This window comes from Diceros bicornis, chromosome 32 (assembly GCF_020826845.1).
Source record: "Diceros bicornis minor isolate mBicDic1 chromosome 32, mDicBic1.mat.cur, whole genome shotgun sequence".
NCBI lineage: Eukaryota > Metazoa > Chordata > Mammalia > Perissodactyla > Rhinocerotidae > Diceros > Diceros bicornis.
The window spans coordinates 3,747,670-3,764,765 of record NC_080771.1 but is presented as its reverse complement, the minus strand read 5'-3'; the positions used below and the strand labels follow the sequence as shown (position 1 = coordinate 3,764,765).

The 17,096-nt window shown below is 40.9% G+C and overlaps 1 protein-coding gene across 2 annotated transcripts in view; it reads right to left on the bottom strand.

The window, feature by feature from the left end:
* Positions 1-7,252: 7,252 nt before the first annotated feature.
* Positions 7,253-17,096, bottom strand: part of HEATR3 (HEAT repeat containing 3) — a 35,333-nt gene continuing 25,489 nt past the window's right edge. For both annotated transcript variants that reach the window (XM_058527771.1, XM_058527770.1), the window contains 3 exons: positions 13,707-13,850; positions 10,890-11,066; positions 7,253-8,049 (listed from right to left, as the gene is read on the bottom strand). In XM_058527771.1, the coding sequence (XP_058383754.1) occupies positions 7,927-8,049; positions 10,890-11,066; positions 13,707-13,850 (444 nt within the window). In that variant the 3' untranslated portion in view covers positions 7,253-7,926. The remainder of the gene's footprint in view (positions 8,050-10,889; positions 11,067-13,706; positions 13,851-17,096) is intronic.

Below are 17,096 nucleotides of genomic sequence, written 5' to 3'. Positions count from 1 at the left end.
AATTTCAAGTGAGACCCTTAAGTCACTGTCTTCTACCCACTCGCGAGGTATGAAAGAAGAGGACTCCAAGATGGTGGGAGCATGCAAAATAAGGATCCTACCTCCCTAAGAGAGCCACCCAACTTGCACAGAACTGTGATGTGAGTGAGAAATAAACTTTTGTTGTGTAAAGCCACTTGAATATTGAGATGGCTTGTTATAGCATATAACATTAACTATGACTGACACAGAGGGGAATCTGCTGTGGGGCCTTCTGGGACCGATGTTTAGCTCTTAAAAAGAGACACAACAAAGAGAAAGTCTCCGTCCTGGCTCTGGACACTGATGTAGCCAGCCATCTTTCAACCACAGAAGGGAGCTGGCCTGCATGCTAAGGAAGCAGAGCAAAAATGTGGAAAGAACCTGGAGATTCGATGATGTTAGTGAGCTGCTAAATTAACTAGCCCTCTCACTGGATTTTTTATGTGAGATAAGTTCACTACAATTTAAGATAGCGGATTTATGTTTTCTGTTATTTGCATTCAAAAACATCTTAACTGATACAGTAACCAGTCGAAAACGAACTCATAAGTTTGCCCCCAGCCTGTTCTTCTTCTGGTGTGTCTTATTGTCTTATTTGGGTAAATGGTAACATTGTCCAACAAGTGATAGAAGCCAGAAACTTGCATTGACGGTAACTCTTCCCTCTTTTACTATTCTCCTCCTACGTCTAAGCCATTACCACCTGCTGTTGAATCCTTCTACTGCATCGACACCGCCCTGATCAGAAGCAACACCGTCTATCTCCCCAGCTCCCCCAGTAACCTCCTAACCAGTCCACCCGCTTCTCCTCCGGCTCACCTCTAATCTTTTCTCCACACTGTAGCCAGGGAAGAGGTTTTTAAAATTTAAGTCTGATCATACATCCCTTTTCTCTATCACTCTTTGCTAAAAACATACTTTAAGGACTTCATTTTCCTACTGATTTTAGGAAACAGATGTAACATCTTACAAAGGTCTGGAGGTCTGGCTCCCATCAGTTTTACCAGTCACCGCTTGCAATGAACTCCCACCCCACTGGAGGTTCTTTTTTTTTTGGTGAGGAAGATCAGCCCTGAGCTAACATCCGTTGCCAATCCTCCTCTTTTTGCTGAGGAAGATTGGTCCTTGGCTGACATTCGTGCCCATCTTCCCCTACTTTATATGTGGGACACCTGCCACAGCATGACTTGATGAGCGGTATGTAGGTCCATGCCTGGGATCCAAACCTGTGAACCCTGGGCCGCTGAAGTGGAGCACACAAACTTAACCACTACACCACCAGTTCGGCCCCCCAGTGGAGTTTCTACTGCCTCCTCAACCTTGCCTCACTCCCTCTGGCCCCAGGATCTTTGCATATGCTATTCTCGCTTCCTGGGAACTATTCTCTCTACTTCTTCACCTTGTTTACTGCTTCTATCACTTCTCCAGGGAAGCCTCCCCTGACCTCCTTGACTAGGTCAAGTGACCTCACAGCAGCACGTACTGTCTCTGTAGCACTTGTCACTTTTGTAATTTTACATTGATTCTATCTGTCTCCTACTTGCCCATAAGCTCTGTAAAGGCAAGGACTATGTCTATTTTGCTTACCTTGGCGTCCTCAGTGTCTAGCAGAGTGCCTGGCACACAGTGAGGAGGCTCAATAAATCTGATCAAGAATGAAGTGCTCCGAAGGAAGGGTATATGTAAACGATGCTAGGGGTATCTAGAACACTGGCCCCTGATCATGTCTGGAGGGTTAGAGAAAGTTTCCCTATGGAATTGCTATTCGAGCTCAGTTTAATAGGCGTTAACTAGATTAAGTGGGACAAGAAGCCAGGCCGTGGGTATGCATATGCATGTGACACGGAGGACGCGGTGCAGGACGCGGTGCATTCAAACAATGGAATTAAGGACCGAATGGCTGAAGCTTAGAGAGCAAGGCAAACAGCAGAGCAGGAGACCAGAGCGTCAAGCAAGACCAGACTACGCAGGGGTTTATGGGTAGGATGACCACATAATTTAATGTCTAAACTGGAGCATTGCTTTTTCAGCCTTAAAAAAAATTATTTTCCTAAGTTTGTATTTTAATATAATTTTAAGCTGAATGAAAAGTTCCAAGAATAGTTCAGAGAAGTCTCATGTATCATTTACCCAATTCACTTGTTTACATTTTGCCCCATTTGCTTTATTATTCTCTCTACATTTATATATAGATGAATATTTTTCCTGAATCATTTGAGAGTAAGTTGAAGACATCATGCCCCTTTACTCCTAAATACTTCAGTGTGTATTTCCTTCAAGAAGAAGGACATCCTCTTACACACAGTAATCAAATCAGGAAATTTAACATTGATAAAATACTATTATCTACTCCACATTACAAATTCAACTTGGTCAGGTGTCTCAATTATATCCATTATGGCTGTTTCTATCCTGGTCCCAGACCCGACCCTGGATCTCACATTGACTTGTGAGTTTCTTTTAATCTTAATCCAGGGCCCTTGTGATAGTCAAATAGAGTGTTGTTAATAATTATGCGGGGCTAACGGCCACAGATCTGGACTCACTCTGGCAAACCCAGACTTGTGGTCACATTACTTGCAGGTTATGGCAAGGATTTTAAACTTTTGGGTAATGGGAATCACTGAGGCGTTAAAGCATAAAAGTAAGGAAGTAACTTGAGTTTGTTCACGTTTCAAAAAGACTACTTTCACTCCATTGTGGAGAAAAAATAAAATAGGGCAAGATTTGTTTAATAAAACAAATAAAAACAAATAATTGCATCTAGACAATTATTTCTAGACAATTTCATCTACAAGTGCTCAGAATACTTTTTGACTTAAAGCTTGAAGAGTAACCAACACAATACAAAATCTCAATTCTCATCCTGATGTCCAGGCACGAATTGAAAAATCCATAAACACTCAACTCGGATGCAGAGTGAAGGTATGTATGCGCATATGTGGTTTAAAAATACGTCCACCGATTCTTTCATAGACCTCCCTCCAAGAGGTAGAAACTAATTCCCCTCCACCTGAGTGTGGTCCGGACTTAGTGACTCAACAAATAGAACGTGGCAGAGGGGATGCTGTGTTACTTCTGAAACTGTTAGAAAAGGCATTGCAGCTTTCTCCTTCTCTCTCTTGGAATACTGACTCCGGGGGGGGGGAGCCAGCTGCTGTGTCATGATGACACTCACAGCAAGGAACTGTGGCCTCCTGCCAACAGCCACCTTGGAAGACATCTTTCAGCCCCGGTCAAGCCTTCAGCTGACCGCAGCCCTGGCCGACATCTTTTCTGCAACCTTGTGAAACTCTGAGGCAGAACCACCCAGCAAAGCTGCTCCTGAATTCCTGAGCCACCAGAAACTGAGAGAGAATAAATTTTGTTATTTTAAGCTACTAAGTTTGGGGTAACTTGTTACACAATAGATAACTGATGCAGTGCATTTATTTGAGGAATCTATGATTTTCATCAGATTCTCAGCAAAATTGATGGCCCGAAAAAGGTTGAGATTTACTACTGTGAAACAAGTACTAGATTTCTAAAAATCTTTGGTCCTCATCCTATAGTTTCCATGGGTTTATTTTTTATATAAGTTTGGAATTAGGTCCAACAAATGAGAAGATTAAATTCTCCAAATTACCGGAAGACTCAAAAGAATGTTTAAAAGTGCTGTGTCAAGAACAGGCTGAGAAAAGCAAACTTCACCTGAACCTTTCAAGCTAAGATCTAACAGAATATTTAGCGGAAATGAAGTAATTTTTCATTTTCAGGAGGAAAGGTCCACTCTAACCAGGATTCTGACATGACAATACATCCATGAATTACTGTTACAGAAAAAAGCCAAGCTACAGAACATTATGTTTCCATTAGAGAAACAATGCAATTATGTAGATATAGACAGATCCGTCCAGAAAAGGTTCTAGAAGGATACTGTATCAATCAGGGTTTTTCCAGCTGCAAGCAGCAGAAACTGACCATGGCTATCAAAAAATAAAGTTCATTATAAAGTTCTAGGGGAGCTCACAAAATTGATCAGAAGGGAAAGGATCAGGTTCTGTAAATGGACAGGAAATGTGGACCCAGCACAGGGGACACAGTGCAGCCACAGAATGGTCCAGTAAGAAGCTGCCTGAGGAAAGAGGACACCATTGTGGCCACAGGCCTCTTGTTGCTGCCATGAATATCTCAACTAACCCTCAATTTCATGTTGGTTCCACACCATTCCAAGTCTTAGGGCTGAATCATCCAAAAGGTCAAGAATCTCTTTGGTAAAGACAGTCTATCAGTATCATAGTCTACTTAAAACAGAAGACAAAGAAGTAACGAGACAGAGACAATGACAGACTTTCTTTTGAAGGCGACAGAATATATGGACTAAACATATACCACAAATCCGTACTTTCTTTTTTTTTTTTTTGCTGAGGAAGGTTTTCCCTGAGCTAACATCTGTTGCCAATCTTCTCTCTCTTTTTCTTTTTTTTTTGGTAAGGAAGATCAGCCCTGAGCTAACATCTGTAAATCCTCCTCTTTTTGCTGAGGAAGATTGGCCCTGGGCTAACATCCGTGCCCATCTTCCTCCACTTTATATGGGACGCTACTACAGCACGGCTTGACAAGTGGTGTGTAGGTCCTTGCCTGGGATCCAAACCCGTAAACCCTGGCCACCAAAGCGGAATGCGTGAACTTTAACCACTGGGCCACAGGGCTGACTCCTACAAATTTGTATTTTATAAAAATAAAATGGCAAGGAAAAGGAGTCCTCTGCTTCTAAAAGTGGATGTTTTAAAATACTATAGTACAAGTTCACTATTGTTGCTGAAAACAAGGAATTTCTGGGTATGGTGCAGTGAGTTCTAAAATTGCTCCTGTCCCATATATCAGGTAAACACAATCAAGAATTGGTCCATGCATGGGCTGGCCCCGTGGCTTAGTGGTTAAGTGCACGCGCTCCGCTGCTGGCAGCCTGGGTTCGGATCCCGGGCGCGCACCGACGCACCGCTTCTCCGGCCATGCTGAGGCCGCGTCCCACATACAGCAACTAGAAGGATGTGCAACTATGACATACAACTATCTACTGGGGCTTTGGGGAGAGAAAAAAAAGGAGGAGGATTGGCAATAGATGTTAGCTCAGAGCCGGTCTTCCTTAGCAAAAAGAGGATTAGCACGGATGTTAGCTCAGGGCTGATCTTCCTCACAAAAAAAAAAAAAAGAATTGGTCCATGCAATTTCAAAAAAGCGAGACGCAAGCCTACCACAGAGCTGGGTGAAGGCTGGAGAGGTAAGGACCCATTCCCTATCTTAACAACTCAAAAGAATTTCTTTGAAAGACTAAATAAAGGCAAAAGATAAAACTGCAAATAAGGTAATTAAATGACTGATACTTCAAAATCACTTCTAGTTTAAAATAAAATGAGTTTCCATCTGAAAGGCAAACAAACTTGAAGATGAGAAGTGATTTTTATTTCTTTGGGCAAACACGCCAGGGCCTGCTGAACTTAACGTCTCGCCTCAAAACAAGGACCTCACATGTGTTCAGACTTCAACACTTGCAACACTGTATATTTCCGGTGGACTATTCTAGATGATATACAAATACATGTATTTTAAAGCAGACTGTTTTTTCCTACAGTCACATAGGGAAAAACTATAGCTTCTATTCTCCTGTGCCACGAATAATAGTCGCCTGCTCTACTGAGCCATTATGTAAACAGTGAGAGCTGTAAAGTATATTAATCTTCCCCCTTCCCTGTTGTTAGAGCAGCAACATTACACGGTAGCAATATAGACCAAACCATTAATGCCCCAGTTTGAAAAACTCTTAGGAGAGCATATTGTCCACGGAGTAACTCACCTTCCACTGTTCTATGGGATGGTTCTGCGTTCATGAACTGCTCGCGAGCTTACTTAATAAAACAGGAAACCACTGATTTGTTCATTCAACAAATATTTATCAAGCGCCTCCTTTGGACTAGGCCCTATGCCAGCTGTTCTGCACAGTGCCTATAGGTCGGAAAGTACAGGAAAGATGACAGAATTGGAAATTTTATTTTCCTTTAAAACAATTATGTTCTATAAATATTTGAAGCAGGAAGAACTCTGAAGCTTTTCTTCATTGGGAGAAGCTCTCTCTCAAAACCACAATGAGGTATCACCCTTACACCTGCTAGAATGGCTCTTATCCAAAAGACAAGAAAAACAAGTGTTGGTGAGGATGTGGAGAAAAGAGAACCTCGTGCACTGTTGCTGGGAATGTACATTGGTGCAGCCACTATGGAAAACAGTATACAAGTTCCTCAAAAAATTAAAAATAGAACTACCATATGACCCAGCAATTCCACTTCCTGGTATATATCTAAAGAAAATGAAATCACTATCTCCAAAAGATATCTGCACCCCCCATGTTCGTTGCAGTATTATTTACAATGAAATCAAGACATGGAAACAATCTAAATGCCCATTGATGTCCATGCATGAATGGATAAAGAAAATGTAGTATATATACACAACAGAATACTATTCAGTCATAAAAAGAAGGAAATCCTGCCATTTGCAACAACGGATGGACCTTGACAGCATTATGCTAAGTGAAATAAGTCAGAGAAAGACAAATACTGTATCATCTCACTTATATGTGGAATCTAAAAAAAACTGAGCTCATGGATAGAGACAGATTGGTGGTGGCCAAAGGTGGGGGGTGGATGGTGGGAGACACAGGTGAAGGGGGTCAAAAGGTACAAACTTTCAGTTATAAGATAAGTAAGTTCTGGGGATGTAATGTCCACATGGTGACTATAGCTAACAATAGTGTATTATATATTTGAAAGTTGCTAAGAGAGTAAATCTCAAAGGTTCTTACAAGAAAAAAATTCTAACTATGTGAGGTGATGGATGTTAACTAACCTAAAAAGTTAAGTCCTATACTGGGTACTGGGCCTTTTAACAGGGCAACTGAGATCAACCGTGGGGAAATTTTCAAATCTCCACCGACAGCTCTTGTGATCAAGCAAATGGACGGACAATAGAGCTGGTCCAGGGCTCCTCTCAGACAATGATGTACTAAAGCTCCTTCCCTTTGCTCCAGCTGTCACCCTATTACTTCAAGGACATTGAGAGTAATGCTGGAGATTCCTGCTATCAGTCTGGTTTTTAATATCTCACATGTATCCGAAGCAATATCCATTAGCAAGCAAACACCCAAGAATGGGGTTATCTGGTACTTTTAAAAAGATTTTGTAGGACACAAAGCTTTCAATTAAAAAGTTATTTATTAAAAAATATTTTCTCCCAATTCTGATTCCATATCAAACCAAACAAGGAGTGATGTTACAAAGCAGTAACTGATCAGATCCATTTGTGGAGAAGATGACAATGACCTCATTAGCTCATTGGTATATTCTATCTACTAAATAGTGGATTACAAATTCAACTCATTCACGTCTTCACCAAAGGTAAGCCTACTTGATATACTTCATACAAAAAAATTTTATAAAGCTTGTCGTCAGATTTCAGTCAAAGATCCTCCTAATACAAAATGATACTGGCTTAAAAGAGCATCCAAGCAATGCTCTGGATTTTCCTTTTTTGAAAAATTCAAGGAAAACATGATTGTTTGGAAGTTTTTGCACTGCTCACAAAGAACCACCTGAGATTCCTTTGTGATTCCACTCCTCCACTCCTCCTGTTTCCAGGGATTAAAATATGCTGGAAACATAATTTAGAGGGCACTACAAATGCCACACTGATCCCAGAGCTTAAAAAAGAGTTTCTGACAAGTTTTGAAGTTTTTAGAACTTCAAAATTAATGTACAGAAATACAGGCATTAAAAATGACTTTCTGAAACATACAGACTCAAAGGAAACCCTTTGATATCCCTTAGCATTGAACACTTTGAGGCAAGAGGTGGTTTCTCTTCCAATGGTTCAAGAAGTTAGTCTTTTTTCAACAGTTTCTTGATAAGCGACAAACCTTCTCAAATTCATCTTCACATTGTCGAGAACACACAGCTGATCTGGACTGTATTTACCTCTCCCTTCTTTTCGTATCTGCCAAAAAAATAATATGTGATTTGGTATATATTACTAATTCCTTTAAATAAAGAAAGCTTTTAATTTTGGGTACACCTAACCATCTTCTGAAAAAGACAGCTGCCAGAACGTGGTAAAACATTTTTACTTCCAAGGTAAATAGAACACAGTACATAAGCCATGAAGATAAATTAAGATTGTGCACCTTTTAAACGATAATTACAGAAACAACTGAATTGTAGACTTAAAGAATGAATTTCACGATATGTGAACTATACCTCACCTAGGGCAGCGGTTCTCAAATTTTAGGGTGCAAAAGTATCTGGAAGGCTTGTTAAAAAACAAATCAGCAGATCCATCCACAAAGTTTCTGATTTTCAGTAGGTCTGGAGTTGGGCCTGAGAATTTGCATTTCTAACAAGTTATCGAGTGATGCTGCTGCTGCTGCTATGGGGCACTTTTGAGAATCAGCGCTCTAGAGTTTTTTAGTCAAATGCATTGTATTGTGTTTAAATGCAATTTGGGGCTAAATATATACTGAACAGCCTTTAATGCAACTGTGGCTTCATTCACAAAGGAGCTTCATATAAAAAACTACAGGCTGCTCTTCTGGCTAACAAAGAAATCTCATTAGGGCTTTATACCTTTGAGAAAAGATAAACACTTAATATCATTACCATAGCAATGCATATAAAGTAGAAACATCACTCAGAACAACAGGCCTTCCAGAGGCTCCGGGTTATCTTCCTAGTTGGTAGTTTATGTACCTCCTCTCGAAGCATTTGCTTCCGCAGTCGGATGCTCTAACTACATGTGCCCCCTTGCCCCTGCAGGGAAATAGGGGGATATTTTCTCCTTCTTACCTTGCAGACCCCTTTTTCAGAAGTTTCCAGGGCCTGTAAGTTTTTTTGGGGCGTGAGGAAGACTGGCCCTGAGCTAACAACTGTTGCCAATCTTCCTCTTTTTGCTTTGGGCAGATTGCCCCTGGGCTAACATCTGTGCCCATCTTCCTCTATTTTGTATGTGGGATGCCGCCATAGTACGGCTTGAAGAGCCGTGTGTAGGTCTGCATCAGGGATCTGAACCCATGAACCCCCGGCCGCTGAAGTGGAGTGCGAGAACTTAACCACTGCGCCACTGAGCTGGCCCCGGGGGCCTGTAACTTTTAAAAACAAAGTGGACACCGGTCATGGTATGTACTGGTATGGAAATACGTCTAGGGGACAGTAAGTTAAGTATAAACACATGAAGTGCAGGACTGTGAATATATTGTGCTGCCTTTTGCATAATAAAGGGAGAAACACTAATGTACATTAGTCTTTGCTTAGAGAAACACGGCTCAATTTGGTACCTATGAGGCAGGGAATAGGTGGGAATAAAACCTCTCACTGCTTGAAAAACAGACAGACCAAGAAAAAAACTACAGGCTTGAACAAGGCATAATTAAGAATAAACCGTTCAATTTTTCCCCCCCAGAATTAAGTCACCTACTGGTGAAGCTTAACTCAATGAATGTTAGCCACCATTACTACATTTTTAGACATAAGATGCCAAAACATGAAAATGCTAAAAACAAACCATCATGTTCCTAAACCAACAATGACTTGAGATGTGATGATGACAGAATGTTCATGGCATGTGTTGCTATTTTTCTTTTCTTCTGGAAAAGAAAACTAATTTTTTATGCCTTAAAAAAATTCCAGAAAATTTACATCTCTAGCCATACAATCACATTCACCTAAAAAGTTATCACAAGAGTTCTCTCCATGAGAACTGAATTTCGAGTTGGATGTTTGTTAGATAAAAGAAATACACATTGGAAAACATCAAAAGTAAGCTAATTTTTCACCAAAACTTCTACTCTCTTGCGTGTGTGTGTGAGGAAGATCAGCCCTGAGCTAACATCTGCCAATCCTCCTCTTTTTTTGCTGAGGAAGACTGGCCCTGGGCTAACATCCGTGCTCATCTTCCTCCACTTTATATGGGATGCCGCTATAGCATGGCTTGCCAAGTGGTGCGTCGGTGCACGCCTGGGATCCGAACCAGCGAACCCCGGGCCGCCGCAGCGGAGCACGTGCACTTAACTGCTTGCGCCACCAGGCCGGCCCTCTGAAAATTATTTTTTGACTCAAAGTCAGGTTTGATGCTTCTGATGAAACAATAAATAAATAAAAGGGCTAATGAAAGTACCTACATTCTCCAGTGCAGACCAGCTGGGAGTTTGCCTTTTTTCCAGAGCACCAAAGGGAAATAATATTCATGACAATGAAATCAAGCTATAATGTATTACATGACATAAAGTTAAATGTATATGAAAGTGCTCTGCAGGCTACAGGCTACAGTGCTCACATGTAAGGAGCACTGTTAACATTACTAAACTGGTAGAGAAAGAGGAACTTGCCAGACAGCGTGTTGGCTCAGGTCCCAGTGATTCAACAGTGAGGACGCTGAGCTCTGACTCAGCCCACAAGCATTCACACGGTCAGGGCTGATGTGCCATGTGAATCACTGGGGCTGCATGGAGGGAACCACACACCCTCCTCCCATAGAACACTGCGATGTAAGCATTTTTTTTTTTTTGAGGAAGATTGGCCCTGACCTAACATCTGTTGCTCATCTTCCTCCTTTTTTCCCTTTTTCATCCCCAAAGCCCCAGTAGATAGTTGTATGTTACAGCTGCACATCCTTCTAGTTGATGTATGTGGGACGCCGCCTCAGCGCGGCTTGATGAGCGGTGTGTAGGTCCACGCCTGGGATCCGAACCCGTGAACCCCAGGCCGCCAAAGCGAAGCGTGTGAACCTAACCACTACACCACTGGGCCAGCCCCCAAGCATTTCTAAATAAAGTGGTTACACACCTTCATTTTGAAGACTGGCTGGAATTCCTTCAGAGCAGATAACAATTTAATTTGAACGGAGGCCCTTTCAGCTTCTTTACCATCCGCAAAAACATCGAAGAGGGCGTCCAGAGCCTCTCCTGCTACCACAAGGGAAGGGTCTTTCGTGGCCACCTCAAGCAGAAAGCACCCAATGGCCTGGGGAAAACAAAACGCACTGTCATCGCACGACACTCTAAGGTCAGCTTCCAAAATAAGCATTAACTTTAAATGCAGCAATAAGTTATGCACTATATATATATATATATATTTTTTTTTTTTGTGAGGAAGATCAGCCCTGAGCCAACATCCATGCTAATCCTCCTCTTTTTGCTGAGGAAGACCGTCTCTGAGCTAACATCTATTGCCAATCCTCCTCCTTTTTTTTCTCTCCCCAAAGCCCCAGTAGACAGTTGTATGTCATAGTTGCACATCCTTCTAGTTATGCACAATATTTTATATAAAAATGCCAGAGAAAAATTAAAGCTTTCAAAAGACTAAAAACAACATACATTTATAAATATACCAAGTATAAGCAAGATAAATTAAACATATACAAGTTTATATATTATACCTAAATAAAATGAATTAATGATATATGAAAGATTGATTTTGGAAATTATTGTATTTTTGCCTTCTATCTCCCTCAAAAAAATCTCCCTCTTTCCCCATGGTGTCAAAATGCATAAAAATACTATCTGTAACAAAAAAAATCTGCTTTTGAAATTATATGAAAAACACTCTAAGACAATTAAAAAAAAACACAACACAATCTAACTTTGCTTCACTGTAATGATTTTTAACATCCACCCATTTTTTCACAATCAGCCAGCTGGTGAACAGACCATTCCTAATCAGCAAAGAACTGTTCAAGAGAGAATCTGGTTTATTTTGGCTGTTGCGCTTCACCCTTTATGTCTTGAGGGTGCTGTGCGCGTCTGGTATCACGGCTGGGAGAGTGGAAACGTAAGAACCCGAGTCCCAGCTCTGGCTCCACCACAACCGACAGGCGAGTTCCGGAAAGTCCACCAGCCCCTGGGCCTCAGTTTTCTCAGCTGAATTTAAGATTACTGCTAAGATGGTACTTAGACTTAATATCCTATAATATAACACAAAGCACACAGCATCATCTATGAAGTAGTCTTATTAAAAAGATTAATCTGAATCTGAATCTAATCTAGCCTTTAGATCTAATTTCTGGTTTTCAGGAAATACAGAGGATAAAGGAACAGACTTAACACCACGAGGAAGCAGGCAGACACATCCAGGAGGTTGGGCACTATATGGGACAACTATGACACCATATGACAACTACGTGACCCAGCAGTCGAGGAAAAGACAGGTGGTAGTGGTTGGTGCTGGGGGAGAACTGTTCTAGACTGAGAGAGGCTGAGAAGACCCAAACCAAACATAACATGTGCACTTCACTGAGATCCTGGTGTAAACAAACTATCTGTAAACAGATATTTTTTGGAACAACTGGAAAAATTTGAACACGGACCAGGTATTAGACATATGAAGAAATGACTGTTAATAGTATAAGGTGTGATAACAGTGGTTATATAAGAAACTCCCTGTTCTAAGACATGCATACTGAACCAATAGGGGCAAAATACCACGATGTCTTTAATTTACTTTCACATACCCAGCAAGGAAACTATATGAAGTACATATGATAGAATATGAATAATTGTTCAATATGCTTGATGGGCATACAAAATTCACTGTACTTTCTCTCTACGTTTCTTTATGCTTGGAAATGTGACTAAATAAAAACACTTTAAAAATCTTGCTGTTTCTCTAAAGTGGACCTTGGAAGTTACTGTCTTAAGGGGCAGAGGTGACCATACATACACACATCCATCTGTATGTGTTTACACACACAGAGCCACACAGCCATACTTTCGCTCACTTACGTGTCTGCATATTAAAAATCTCTGGAATGATAAAAAAGAAATGGGTACCAGTGGCTGCCTCTCTAGAGATGAGCTGGGGGACTAGAAGTTGAGTGGAGATGAGTCTTTTCACTACATACTCTGTTCTGTTTTTCTAAATGTTTTGTTATGTGCATGTATCATCTTTTCAAAATAAGGTTCTTAAAAATATTGGTTACCACTGTAAAGTCCTTAGTAGGTTAAATGCTTTACAATAATTGGTTTATTTCCCATTAGTCAGTAATCCACACTTCAGCAATTATTAGACAACGGAGGGTCATTTTACCAGCCCTGTCCTTCAGCTAATCGTGATGCTGCCTCTCTAGCTCTGCAGCTCCTGAGCAACTGTGCTGAGATCAAGTGCCGGAAGCAAGTATGCTGAGTGAGCTCCTTGGGTATCGGCACTTCCAGAGCTGCTGCTTAAAATGTGTGGAGTGGTACTAGAATGAACCGTGTGGTATTGCTCGGAATGCGCTTCAGCCTGGTGTGCTAGGAAAACTGGGAGGATTGTTCCTTCATCAGTAGGAGAATATAATATGCACATATTTTATGCGACAGCAGAGGCCCAGGCATCTTTAACAATTTTGAACTTGGCCTTTCATTGAAGACAAATTTATTTTTGAAAAAATAGTTCCAGAGTAAAGTTCAATGGAAAAAAATGGGACTCAACTTTTCAAATCCCTATCTAATTCATGCAGTTAGACTGAGCCAAAGGGTATATTTAATAATACATCTTAGTAAGCAACTTCTTGATATGACTTCTTCTCATGATGTCCATGGAAGTTTTTTAAAATCCCACACCAACAGTTACTCTTTCACCATTTCTAATTCTTTAACATCTTAGGTTGGAAGCATATTATTTTACCTTAAGAGTTTCAAGCGTACCATCTTCTTTGGCTAGGACGCTGCCAGTGATTCCTAAAATACTAACAACATTGACTCGAACCCCGACATTACTACTGTGAATGCCTGCTTTGCACAGTGTCATCAGCTGATCAGCAGTCATGCACTGTTGAAAGAGAAGAAGAGAGTGTTTATAGTGTTAAACTCAACCAATTGCAATAGTATATGAAACAGCATCGACAGGTATCTCTTCTATGGGCTGCATGATTTTAAGAGTGACATAAACTCTTAGCAAAGAACTTATTACATGTTCTAATCACTCCCAAATACAGTTGGCAATTCTGAACTGAGATGAGGCCTGTTCACGTCACTGTCATTCAATCTATCACAGCTGTAAGCTTATAAAAGGGGCTTCAGCTCCTGTTTAATTTGAAGAAGACTTTCATTCAGATGTACACAGACTAAAGACATTCTAATTTCTTGTTAACATTGATCATAAAAAAATGTAAATAGGATCACACAGCTTTAATAAAAATTGGCAGAATCTATACAAGAAAAGAACATACTCTGAGATGTACATGCTATGGTAAATTATTAAAGACTGTAAAAACCATTAAATTATATAGTGCTGCCACCATGCAGTGATACTTTTCATTTTAAGCTAATTTGAATACACACGTGGACACAGGTACCAAGAAAAAGTGTGAATGTCACGTTGCCAGGCTGTCTCCTGTGAGAACCAGCACAGCGTGGGGATTCAGGGCTTGGGATTTGGGGTCTGACATCCTGGGTTCAAATCCCAGCTCCACTACTTAACACTCACAATCCAGCACGAGTTACTTACTCTGACTAAAGTTTCCATTTCCCCATCAGTAACAAGGGGACAATAAAAGTAATTCTCCCTATACAGTTAATATGAAGATTAAATAATGCATATAAAGCACTCACTACATGTTAGCTATTATTATGTATAAAAATACCCAACAGTTCTAAATCTTCAAAACTCATTTCCGAATCATTTGCATTGCTTCTGCCAAATCTAAAGGTAACAGCTAATAGGCCCAGGTTTCTCAGAAAATACTCCCATGAAAAAATTCCACGAACTATTCTTCATAGCTAGGACGAGGCTGTTGTGAAGAATAAAGGCGTGCTGCACCATTACCAGAACGGCTCACAAATGTAAGCTGCCTAATGTGTACAAACCTACAAGGAAAAGAGCTAGACAGGGAGGCAGGACGGCTGTATTCTGTCCTGGTGCCGTCGCTCAGGGAATCCAGTCCTTGGCGTCCTCTCCTGATAAAGCACTGGACAGCCAGGCTCCCTCTAGTTCTAAAATTCTATGCTCATGCCAACTTGAGAATTTATGACCTTAATATATACGAATGATTTACCATGAACTGTGCATGAGCTTGGAATAATTTTCTTTAAATATCAGACTGGCCCAGTAAGCTACCGTCCGAACACCATGGAAAATGAATAAAAAAACTTTATATCCTCAAAGACCCTACAGCATAGGGTTTTCTGATCCTCTCAACAGCCATACGGCAGGGCAGGCATTGTTACCATTCTCATTTCATAGAAACTGAGAGTCAAAAATTATGTCCTTAAAAAAAATTCTCGGGCTGGCCCTGTGCCTTAGCAGTTAAATGCGCGCGCTCCGCTGCTGGCGGCCCAGGTTCGGATCCCTGGTGCACACAGACGCACTGCTTCTCCGGTCATGCTGAGGCCGCGGCCCACATACAGCAACTAGAAGGATGTACAGCTATGACATACAACAATCTACTGGGGCTTTGGGGGGAAAATAAATAAATAAATAAAATCTTAGGAAAAAAAAAATTCTCAAATATACAAAGAAAATTTTTTTAAAGTAAAAAGTCTATATTAGAAACCAACAGCATACTAGATTTAACAGTAAAACACCAGACAGTCCCAGTAAATCCTGGAACAAGACCAAGTTTGGGAAGCACTGCTCTCAAGGTGTGGCCACGGTAGGAAGGAAGACAAGACCCCTGGAGAAAAAGAGATCCAAGAACTGAGAAGCCCGGCTCCTGGAAAGGGCGTCTATGTGGACAGTGAAGTCACTCAGAATTGTGACAGGACTAGTGAGGAGAAACGGAGCTCAACAGCAGGAATCTTCGAGGAACAAGGGGATGGTAGATGACTGTAACCAAGAGAAGTGTGTGGTGTGGTCTAATGACATGTTAATCAAAACTGTAGGATTTTATAAGCCAGACAGAGAAAGACGAACACCATATGATTTCACTCATACGTGGAAGATAAACTAACACGTGGACAAAGAGAACAGACTGGTGGTCACCAGAGGTGAAGGGGGCTGGGGCGTGGGCATAAGGCGTAAAGGGGCACATTTATATGATGAATGAAAAACAATAATGTACACCTGAAATTTAACAATGTTATAAATAGTATGACTTCAATAAAAAACCACTGGAGGATTTTAGAAAGGAAGGAGCAAGGACGGTTTAGAACAGTGGTTCTTAAACTTTACTGTGCATGAGAATCACCTGGAAAACTTGTTAAAACATAGATTGCTGGGCCCTCCCCAAAGTTTCTGCTTCAGTAAATTGGGGTGAGGCCCTAGATTTGCCTTTATATACCAAGAAGAAGACTACCAACCTAATAGCGAAACTGGGAAAGCAAAAAGCAAAAAAGCAAAAGCAAAAAGGAAAACTGGGAAAAGACAGGAACAGTCACAGAAAAAGAAATGCAAAGGCCCTTAGAACACTTGAAAAGATGTCCAACCTCCTCGTAATAAGAGAAATGCAAATTAAAATTGAGATATAATTTCTCACTTACGAAATCAGTAAAAATTCAATGTTCTGACAACACACTCTGCTGGTGAGGCTGTGGCAAAAGAGGCGCTCTCAAACACTGCTAGCGGGGCTCAAAATGGCTCAGACCCTAAGGAGGGGACTGCAGCAAAACTAGAGACAGTACAAATCCATCTGTTCTCCACCCCAGCAAGCCCACTTCTAGGAATCTATCCCAAAGACACAATGGCAAAACCACAAAACAACAACACCTGTAAGAAGGCTATTCCCTGCAGTGGGAATACCATACAATTTACAATAGCACAAGACTAGAAACTACTCAAATATCCATCAACAGCAGACAGGCTGAATAAACATGGAATCCCTACCCAATGGAGGAATATGAAGCTGTAAAAGGAAATAAGAACGGTATCTAATACTATGCTCGGTAAGGGAGGAAGGAAGAGCAAGGTGCAGCACTATTTTTAAGAAAAGGGGTGAAATACAAATATATACATATTCACTTATGTTTTCAAAAAAAGGATGAGAGAATGATAAATCAAAACCCAAAAAGGATGACTATCAACAGCAGAAAGAAAAGAACAGGGAGGGGCCGGCCCCGTGGCTTAGCGGTTAAGTGCGCG